The following is an 11,592-nucleotide window of genomic DNA, read 5'->3' on the forward strand; positions in this document are numbered from 1 at the left end:
TAAGAAGTGTCTTATCCTGGGGCCAGCAGATGGCGTAGCACTCATATTGCTGGACTGGCACATGGCCAACCCTAGTTGGAGTCCTGGGCCCTATGGCTTTAAACTCACACTGGGTTCATGTGCGTTGTGCCTAAGATCCTGGGAGGAAAACGGAGGAAAAGGGATTAAGGTGTGGCCATCCCCCCTTCTCACTGTCTTTGTCTCTCTCTCTCTCTCTGGGGAGTACACACACCCTAAGACAAAAACTTCTACCAAAAAAAACCAAAAACAGTCTTGCCCTTAGTACTGTCTGCTACTCCCTACCATCATTGGCTGAGAGCCTCTCCTACAGATATTACTTCTCAAGCATTCTGGCCTGTCACCACATTTGGGTTTACAGCAAGCCCTTAGACAGGATTACAGACACCATCTGCATGTTCTAAAAGGGTGAACTTGAAGGAATATGGTTGGGATACTGACAATGTCTGGCAAAGCCTACACCAGAGTGAGGGGCAGTGAAGCATTCAACTCAGATGCAACATTTAAGATTCAACGTTTACTGTCATTCTCTCTTCCCCCAGTCCTTCACACTTCCAGTCCATCCTCTATGTTGCTGGTTAACTTTTTTAGAAACGCCAATTTGATAGCATCTGTCCTACACTTAAAAAGCACAGAATAAAGTGCAACTCCTTGATTTAGCATGAATAATTCTTTACAGATTAACTGTAGTTACCTTTTTAGCCTCATCTTCTGTCACTTTATTTTACGTAACTATGTTCTAGTATATGAATGCTTCAAACGTTTTGAACTTTCATACACTTTTGTTGTTCTTTCTGCCTCAAATACCTTTCCCTCTCTTTTGTACAAAAATATCTTACTAGTTCTTTAAAATACAGCTTGGAAATCTATTTCTCTGAAAACTTCCCTGACTGCCCTTGGAAAGTTGCTTATTCCTCTTTGTTGCTTAACATTTTCTATGTACCTCTACTCTTGAACTTTGCAGATTGAATCGCATCTTCTTCCCTCACTAAATTGTGAATTCTTCAAAGGCAAGTCTTATTCATTTTTTTTTTACCCCAACATCTATGTGCATATGAAAGGCATCCAATAAAGGTTTCTTGTTTCTTTTAATTTTTTTGGGGGGGGGAGGTTTGTTTTTGTTTTTGCTAGAGAGAATATGTGCTCTTGTTGGAGGGAGACAGAGAGGGGAGGAAAGTGAAAAGGCGTCTCCCTCCCTGGGGGGTTGACCACATCCCTTTCTCCTCTATTTGTCCTTTGGGATTTGGGGCACACACGGGTGTGCACCAGGGATGTTTTTCTTTCTTTCTTTTTTTTCCTTTTCTTTTGTTTTTCTTTTCTTGGAGAGGTTTTTGCTATAGGGTGCATGCGCTCGCCAGATAGACAGAGACAGAGAGACAGAAAGCAAGAAATCACCCCCCCCCCAGGGGGGATGGCCACACCACAATCCCTTCTCCTCCATTCTCCTCTCGGGATCTTGGGCATGCATGCACATGCACCCAGCGTGAGTTTAAGCCACCAGGTCCGGGACTTGAACCACGGTCGACTACGTGGGAGTCCAGTGACATAGCCATTACGCTAACTGCTCATCCCACCAGGGATGTTTTTCAAGCCGCAGGATCTGGGCCTTAAATCATGCCATCAGCCACATGGGATCTAGCTACCTTAACCACCACACTACCAGCAGCCCCCCAGTAAAGGTTTTTTTATTTGAATTTATCTGGGTTCATCCAAACAAAGCAGACTAAAAGAAATGGAAGGCAGTTTCTCAGCAATTTCAGGAGGTAGACACCATAAGCAAAGAAAGCAAGCTGTGAGAATATACAGTCGAGGCCTGTCACAGAAATTAATCTAGTATATTATTTATTATTTATGAACTACTTCAGAAGGGCTTTGAGACTATTTTTAAGTGTTGGAATCCATTATCTCCAAAGGCAGTACTTTTGGTTTATTCAACCAGAATATGTGTTACATTGATAAAGAAAAATGAATACTCTAGCGTGTTATATGCATACTGCTAAAAATTAAAGTGTCCCTAGATGGTAACTGCCCTAGGGCCAGAGATCATGTGTGTATAATTTACTCTCTACACAGCACTTAGCCTATATATGCACAGACTCTTAAATGATTTGGGGCACAGCAGTGATTTGAGCATCTGTGACTCAGTCTACAAATATTTGCAGTGAAGCGGGGATCTGGTAATTATCTGTTTTAATTCCTTGGTATGAATAAATAAACCAGATAAATTGTTCTTCCCGGAACTCTCCCCCACACCCGAAAAAATGCATTTTAGGGAGAGGATTATTCTATCATCTAGCTACCTTTCTCACATAAATTTGGTAGTCACTAAAGTTTCACTTTACCTACCTCTATTGTTTGAAAAATTAATAAGGATGATAAAAATGTTAAATAACTAAATTGTATAACTTGCTAAGTTTTCTTTAATGATAATCGGATGATTAGTAAGGCAAGTTTTCTGATCTCTGTGGGTACTAGCTTAGCACTGATCTACCTCTGCTCAGTAACAACAGTAATAACAGTAGTACAGTTTAAAGTTTGGCAGTTGAGAACTTACTGCCATTCAATAGAATGATGGGGTGCAGCGGGGGTGGGCATAAGGGAGATTTTGATCTGCCAGAGTATTTTTTGTTGTAAATGAATTCCTTCTCTTTTTGTTAGTAATATGGGGCTGGTAATGTTTTCCATACTATTTTGGTGATATTTTTTAGTGGCCCAGATGAGTGAGTCGACATCTCAAGAGGAACCCAAATCTGCTCAGGTTCCTAGCTTACATAAGTTTCTAACCATTTATGAGAGGATTTGAGATTTAACATTCTCAGGAAGATTGAGATGCGATACCATAGTCTATCACTTCATTAGTTTTCTTTTTATTTGAAATATTCTGCACAAGGTTTTGACAGAAATGCTTTCCTTTGACAGGAAAAAGGTGTCAGAATAATAGTTGGGTGACAGTGACCTGTTTCTAGTCAGTTGGCATTCCTTAATTGTAACAAGTCTTGTTTGAGTTTATTGATACAACTACGTTGTGTAATTTTATCTGATGTGATATTTACTCATTATGTGAACTGCTTTTAAGTAAAAAGCTTGCTATGCTAGAGTACAAAATATTGGTTTAATCCTCATCTCCCTTTGGTTAGCTCTTACTAACACTGTTTCCATTTCAGGAAAATGGAAACGAAGACAAAGGAAGAAAAAAGGACTCAGTTGAACTGAAAGAGCCTCTTAAGGTAGACTTGTCATGAATAATCAGATATTAATGCTTTGGAGTAAGCTAAAAAAAAAAAAAAAACTTTCTTTTTTTTAAGAATTATTTTATTTATGGAGCCAGCAGATGGTGTAATGGCTACATCACTGGACTCCCTTGTAGTCAACCGTGGTTTGAGTCCCGGACCCGATGGCTTAAACTCATGCCAGGCATGTGTGTGTGCGTGCCCGGGATCCCGAGAGGAGAGTGGAGGAGAAGGGATTGTGGCATGGTCATCCTGGGGGGGTGATTTCTCGCTTTCTGTCTCTCTTTGTCTTTCTAGCTAATGCACACACCCTATAGCAAAAACCTCCCCAATAAATACATAAGTAAATAAGAATTATTTTAACTTTATTTATTTATTTATGCAGTCTGCCACGTGGGAGTCCAGCACCCTTAACCACCACACCACCTGCCGTCACCAAAAATAATTTTCTTAAGAAGAAGGAAAAGAAAAGGTGTGGGTATTCAAAAAGATAAGCAAAATGGTAAATGGAAAAGGGAAGATTCATTTTAATTTTTTTTTTGAGAGAGAAGTTTTTGCTATAGGGCACATGCACTCACCAGAAAGACAGAGAGATAGAAAGCGAGAAATCACCTCTCAGGGAGGATGGCCACGCCGCAATCCCTTCTCCATTCTCCTCTCAGGATCTTAGACACACAACGCCTGGCATGAGTTTAAGCCACTAAGTCAGGAATTCAAACTGCAGACAACTACCTAGGAGTCCAGTGACATAGCCATTATACCAACTAACTGCTGGTCCCTCATGTTAGTTATTAAGCTGACTCATTTGAGTCAGTTGCAGGAAGCTTCTATGGATAAGTAAATTACGTGTGAAGAGCTATTATAAATTACAGATAAATAAAGATTTCTTTCTTTTTTAAAAAAAATTATTATTTTTAGGACCAGCAGTTAGCATAATGGCTATATCACTGGACTCCCACGTAGTCAACCACAGTTCGCGTCCCAGACCCGGTGGCTTAAACTCACACCGGGTGCGTGTGCGTGTGCGTGTATGCCTAAGATCCCGAGAGGAGAATGGAGGAGAAGGGATTGCAGTGTGGCCATCCCCCCTGGGGGGTGATTTCTCGCTTTCTGTCTCTCTCTCTCTCTGCCTTTCTAGTGAGCACACACTCCCTATAGCAAAAACCTCTCAAAAATTATTTTATTATTTTTAAAATTTATTTTAATTTGACCGGAGAAGGACAGAAAGAAAGAGAAAGAGAGAGAGGAAATGATAAAGCAAGCTGCCAGGTCCAGGACTCAAACCATGGTCAACCATGTGGGAGTCCAGCACCCTTAACCATCATGCCACCTGCTGGCCCCAATAAAGCTTGCTTTCTAAAATCAGAATTATTGCCCAAAGTACAGTAACCACCAGTTTATAGGGTAACCTCACTGCCATGCTATTGCTTTGCTTCTCTATTAGACAGCATTAAATCCTAGAAAAAGCAAATAGGAGTGTTTGATGACCCTTACAAAGCAATGAACTCCCCTTGAGGGTTGATGTACCTTTGAGAAAAAGAAGTCATTTTAAAATTGGTGTTTCTTTTCACTTTTCAAAGAGTTCACAGACTATACCAGACGATTCTATCATAGAGACCAGCAATGATGTGGCAGAAGAAGCGACAGCTGAAATCAAATCCCAAGGTAGAGAACTAGCCTTTCACCTACATGACGGAATCTAAAACTGGCAATCAATTTTTATTGGGAATGCATTCTCCAAGATTTTACATTTTAAAAATATAATCACAGGGTATTTTAAATGCAATTTAGGAAATAGTTTAAAATGTATTCCTTTCACCTATTAATATTTTTGAGGCAGCTTTATGGCTATTCATCCTTTACTTAATTAAAGAGAAAATGTAGCTAAGAGAGCTGACTGACATCTAGCAGTAACCCATTAATATAAAAATAAAATGAAGAATTCTAGTAGTTTGGTTTACTTACAGTTCTTGGCCCTGTTTATTTATTTTTTCACTCCTCTACTTGACCACATATTTAATATTCGATCCAAAATTTGAGTCATATTGCTATCCTTAACCCAAGTTCCATGTAATAATGCAGATAGAAAATTTACAGAACCAAAAAGACAATAAGTAAGCGAGTAAGACATTCACCTTGTTCATTATAGTTCTCCTTCTTCCAGAAGTTAGTAAAATCCTGTACCAACAGAAATTCCTTATAGTATTTAAAATTTCACTATAAATTCCCTTTGATTTAATTTATGAATATCAAGTGTTTAGTATTGTATGTGCTAGGCTTGTCTAAGCTGAATTACAATGAATAATTTTTAAATAATTGTTTTATTTATTATTATTATTTTAATTTGGCCAGAGAGAGAGAGAAAGTGAGAAAACAAGCCACTAAGTCCAGGACTAGAACTGCAGTCAACCATGTGGGAGTCTAGCATCTTAACTACCACGCCACCTGGTGGTCCCATAATAACAATTATTAAAGGGTTCTCTAAACTATTAATTACTGTATAGATGCTATTATAACTTTTTTTGAGAGAGAGATATTTTTTGCTATAAGGCACATGCACTTGCTAAAAAGACAAGAGAGACTGAAAGTGAGAAATCACTCCTGAGGGGGATGGCCATGCCGAAATTCCTTCTCCATTCTTCTCTTGGGATCTTGGGCATGCAGGCACATGCTCCCAGCATGAGTTTTAGGTCACCAGGTCATGAGTTTTAAGTCACCAGGTCCGAGACTCGACCTGGAGTCCCTGCAGTCAACTGAGGTCAACTAACTATTAGGCCATCTGCTGGTCCCACTATTACGACTTTTTAGTACTTTTTTTCTAAGTATTTTTCTTAAGCCAATTAACAATTTGGTGTTTCTTCTTCTTAATACACATTGTGATAATACATAGACATTAAGAATCAAACCTTTCTGGGGACCAGCAAATGGCATAATGGTTATGTCGCAGCGACGTAGTTGATTGCAGTTCAACCTGGACATGTGTGAGTGCATGCCCAAGATCCTGAGAGGAGAATGGAGAAGGATTGCGGCATGGCCATCCCCCCGATGAGTGATTTCTCACTTTCTGTCTCTCTGGCAAGCGCACATGCCCTATAGCAGAAAATCTCTCTTAAAAAAAAACTTTCTGACACTTATTTTGCCTTTCTTGTAAACTTAATGCTATTTTATTTATTTATTTCTCAGAGAGATTTTTGCTATAGGGTGTGTGCACTCACCAGAGAGACAGAGAGAGATCAAAGAGACAGAAAGCAACAAATCACCCCCCACGGATGATGGCCATGCTACAATTCCTTCTCCTCCATTGTCCTCTCAGGATTTGGGGCATGCACGCACATGCGTCTGGCATGAGTTTCAAGCCACTGTATCTGGGACTAGAACCGTGGTGGACTACACGGGAGTCCAATGACGTTACCATTACTCCCAACTTGGTGCTATTTTCACAACTTCAGTGACTTTTAACATTTTTCTTCCTGCCAAGTCCTTACATGTCTCCCTCCACCTGCCTTTAACCCCCAGTTGCCTGATTTACTTTCTCCTCACCCCAACTCTTCCTTCCCATCAGTACTCCATATGTGTATACCGGACCTTAACCTTAATAACTTGGGCCAGATTTATAAAATAACTGATTTTTAAATGTGCCAACCAGCATTGTGATCTGAGTAATTTGTTATAAATTTAATCAGATGTTCACTTTAATTACTTTATGGCCATCGTGCCTACATAACTTCATAAATTTATTCTATCACATAATTTATTGCCTTCCCAGAAAACATTCTGTGTACTTATTTATTTAGTGGACAGTCATTACTACTCTTTTTTTTTCTTTTGTGTGACAGGGAGAAAGAGGATGAAAGAGAGTGAAAAAGAGAGAGGGGGGACCAGTAGTGAGTGTAATGGCTATGTTGCTGGACTCCCGTGTACTCGACCATGGTTCAAGTCCCCGACCCAGTGGCTTCAACTCACACCAGGCACGTGTGCATGTGTACCCAAGATCCCTAGAGGAGAATGGAGGAGAAGGGATTGTGATGTGGCCATCCCACCGAGGGTAATTTCTCATTTTTTGTCTGTCTGTCTCTCTCTCTTTCTGGTGAGCACACGTGCCCTATAGTAAAAAAGAAAAAAAAGAAAAACTCTCCCCCAAAAAATCGAGAGAGACATCCTCAACAGGGTCTCATAACCACATAATCCCCTTCCCTCAGGCCTCAAGTTAGTTAAGACCTTGGATGCACAGATACCCTGCATGTTTCAGATTAACTCAGGATCCAAACCCACAGTCAGTCATGTGGCTTCCAGCACTGCAGATCAGTGTGCTATTGTCTGCACCACTGCAGCTGGGCTGAACAGTCACTGTTAAATCTTGTATTATGAATCCCTTTTCCTGAGAGCGTATGTGTGCATATAAAAAGTGGGATGGGCCAGACAGTGGTGCAGCAAAATGCAACTGGATCCACATGGGAAGGTCCTGGGATTGTATCCCAAGGCCATTCTGCACATGCTGGGCACATGTGTGCATGCCTGTGATCTGGGTTGACTTAGGTTAGGGGCAGATCATGGCATAAAGACTCTTTGGGAGGTACTTCTCTTTCTGTCAGATGAAATGAGTAAATAAACTTAAAAAAAGAAGTGAGAAGAGGAACTTTATTGCAGTTTCAACATGTCAAAGGAAGCATCTTTGTCCTTTTATGTATGTCAACATTAAAGTCATGTTACTTGCCAAGCAGTTATCAAAATACACTCAAATACATACTTTTGCATAGAAAACACTGTATTAAATGTACCATATCAATTCGTCATTTCTTTACCTTCATTGTTCTACTTTTCAGGCCATCAGCCTAACTTGTATTTTCAAAATTTTTAAAAATTTATTAATTTTGCTCAGATCTTTTCTTATTACACAGATCTAATATTAACAAAGTTTTGTAGGAATATGTCTTTTTTTAAAAAAAGAATTATTTTATTTTATTTATTTATTTCAATCTGACCAGAGAGGGACAGAGTGTGAGAGAGAGCAACAGAGATGTAAAGTGAGAAAGCAAGCCATCAGGTCTGGGACTCAAACCATGGTCAGCCATGTGGGAGTCTAGCGCCCTGAACCATCACTCTATATGCTGACCCCGGAGTCTGCCTTTTTCTTTTTCTTTTTTCTATTAATTTGCTGTAGAGCGCATGCACTTGCCAGAGAGAAACACGGGGTGGGGGGTGAGGGAGGAAAGTACCACCCAGAGGAGATGGTTCCCCTTTTCTCCATTCTCCTCTCAGGATTCGGGGCACACATACTTGGCATGAATTTTAAGCTGTTGGGTCCAGGACTTGAATCATGCAGTCAGCCATGTGGGATCCAGTAGCCTCAACCTCTGTGCCACCTGCTGCCCCAAGATGGCTTTTTTCTATAGCCATTCGCTTTTAATTTCAATACTGTTTAGTAATGCTTCGTGTCCTTATTTTATAGCAGTCATTCTACATTATGGACAAATGTTAAGAAATCCTGACAATAAGGACAAGGATGCTGAATTTCAAACAGGGCCTGTGTTTCAAAAGAACATCATACAGCTTGTTGAGTAGCCCTGCTGGGTCAATTTTTACCAGTTTAATCGGCAGCCAGTCCCACTAATGTTACATGCCTCCTTGTGAAGAAAAATCCTGCTAAGGCTTATTATAACATGGAGTATAATTCATTCCTATTATGTACTTAAATAGATTTTGCACTGAGGCTATGCTCAGCAGTGGGCCATGCGCTAAGTACAGGAAATGATAAAAGTCACTTTGAAAGGCCAGACCTTTCAAAATATGAAAATGAAATTCTTTTGTGTCCCTACTATTTAGTTGGAAGCATTTATGCCTGTAGTGCTTTAATAGGTCTTTGTATGTTAGAAGATGGGGGTGAAGCTTAAAAGGCTCTTAATTCTAGAAAGAGTTTAAGAAGACAATCCTAAAAAAAAAAAAAAATTCCGGTGATTAGCATAGTGCTAGCACATAGAAATCAATCATTTTTTATTGAGTGGATGTGTAAGTAAATCAATTCAATCTGTAAAAGGTTCAGGTCTATCCAAGGATAGACTTGCTAACCAAACCAAACCAAACAAAACAAAAACAAAAGAAACAGAAAGTACCTGTTTAAAACCGTATTTAATTAGATCTGTGAACTAATTCACCCTTGAGGTAGTATTATAATTTGTGATCCTTGAATTCAGAGTGTACTCAGTCAAAAGACAGCTTCAGATAGCCTTGTTCAGAATCCTGATTTATTGACCTTGCTATTGCTATTTCTCTTTTTCTTTTCTTGGTTTATGGCTCTAAGAGAGAAGTGTTTGACTGGAGTTGTAACCCAACACATGTTTACTTCCATTCTGTGTTTCAATGGGGACAAAGCAAGCACTAGGATGATTGCTTAGCAACCTATAATGGACAAACACACTAGAGGAGCACTAACAGCCTGAAATGAAAAAAGAGAATGCACTAGTTCATGTGTGAATTCATTAATGAGCCATGGCAGATGGGCAAATATTAAGTTGCCATACATCTCTAGCACTATCCTTAAGGAGGAATATCTGCCTTGGGTTGTGGTAGGCAGGTTGAAAGAGAAGACTATGTTAGAACCTGAAGATGTAAAAGAATTACTTTCTTTCACAGTTATTTTTAAATGTACTGTATATGAATGAGCATTGTGACAAAACAAAGTGGAATCATACCATTCTTTTCCCCCAGAAAAGTAGTTTGTTTATTTGCAAGTCCAACTGAGAGGTAAGAGGAACATTACACTACTGTCCTCACTTTCTCCATATCAGAATAAAATAATTGTCCAAGGAGGACATCAGAACTTGAGAGGGGAGTTCATAAGTACAATCTACCATTGGCTTAAGACCTTCTATTATAAAGACAAAATGTTGGCTTTTCAAGGATTTCTTCATCGACTATTCAATCATTCTCCTGGGCAGAAAGATGGATACTATCTAGCTGTGATTTTAAATTATTCTTCAGAGTATTGGTCTTTAAACTTTTAAAAAAGTGGGCAAACCTTTTATTCGTATGAAATCTCCAATGATGTAAAACAAATGGAAACATAGCTGTTCTGGTCACAAAGTGTACAAGAGCATTAGAGCCCTATGACCTTTGAAGCCCCCCTTTCTTGACCCTGAGAATTGTAGTTCAAGCTTGGTCCATTTCTTGGTCTTGGTCCATTTCTTGGTCTTGGTCCATTTCTTGGTCTTGGCCCATTTCTTGGTCTTGGTCCATTTCTGCTGCTATGGAAAATAAACCAATCAGGGCCAGCAGGTGGTGCTGTGGCTGAGGTGCTGGGCTCTCACATGGTCAACTGCAGTTTGAACAGCACACCTGGTGGCTTGCTTTCTCACTTTCCTCCTCTCTTTGTCTCTCTCTCTCTCTCTCTGGTCAAATTAAAAAATAACAATAAATAAAATAAGACAATTCATTAGAAAACATACCACAGACTGGGTAATTTATTAATAGCGTAGATTCCTTGCTCATAGTTCTGGAGACTGAGAAGTCCAACATCAAGCACTAGCAGGTTCAGTAACTGGTGAGGGCCCAGTTTCTGCCTACAAAATGGCCCCTTGAATTCTGTGTCTTCACATGGCAGAGAGTCAGAAGGGCAAAAAGGGATCAACAGTGTGTCCTCACATGGTAGATGAAATGGGAAAGAGAAAAACAAACAAACATACAAAGAAAACCCCACAAGACCTAGCTAGTTCCCTTCAACTCATTTATAAGAGCACTTAACCTATTCACAGGGTAGAGCCCTTATGACTTAATTCCTCTAAGGCCCCACCACTTAATACTATCACATTGGGTCTTAGGTTCCAACACGTGCATTTTGGAAGGACAACACAACATTCAATTGAAATCCTAGCAATATACCCTAGAAAAACTCTCACATATGTATACAAGGAGGCTCTTACAATTATTTTTATTTATTTATTTATATTTTTTTATACATTCATTTAGCTTACATTATTTAGCTTACAAAGTGAATATTTTAATATGGGAACATTTCTCCCTAGTCCAGTTGATTAAACTGTAGAATAGCTTCAACAGCTAATATCACATTTCTTTGTCCCATTAATGCTTTGCCTCTGTATTTTTCTTCTAAATGCCATTCCTCAGGCCCTACTCTTCCACACACACTATATCTGGTATTTATACCCATTTACTGATTTTGTATATCCTTTAGTCAATCAGTTTCAGTAATAGATTGCTCCTACTCAGTATATATTAAGTGGGGACATAAAGTGTCTCTCCTTCATAGGCTTGCTTCAGTCAGCAGTAGATCTTCCATATTCTTCCACTTTCTGTCAAAAGTCAGAGGTTTGTTTTTTTTTTTTTTTTT

General features: G+C 39.4%; 1 protein-coding gene across 1 annotated transcript in view; it reads left to right on the plus strand.

Annotated features, from left to right (window-relative positions):
• Nucleotides 1-2,593: 2,593 nt before the first annotated feature.
• EFCAB5 (EF-hand calcium binding domain 5) overlaps nt 2,594-11,592 on the plus strand; it is a 155,488-nt gene continuing 146,489 nt past the window's right edge. Inside the window, exons 1-3 of the mRNA XM_006165478.1 lie at nt 2,594-2,776; nt 3,183-3,245; nt 4,829-4,913. Coding sequence (XP_006165540.1) covers nt 2,735-2,776; nt 3,183-3,245; nt 4,829-4,913 — 190 coding nt within the window. The 5' untranslated portion in view covers nt 2,594-2,734. The remainder of the gene's footprint in view (nt 2,777-3,182; nt 3,246-4,828; nt 4,914-11,592) is intronic.

The sequence above is a fragment of the Tupaia chinensis genome, unplaced genomic scaffold (assembly GCF_000334495.1).
Source record: "Tupaia chinensis unplaced genomic scaffold, TupChi_1.0 Scaffold143921_1, whole genome shotgun sequence".
In the NCBI taxonomy this organism is placed as follows: domain Eukaryota; kingdom Metazoa; phylum Chordata; class Mammalia; order Scandentia; family Tupaiidae; genus Tupaia; species Tupaia belangeri.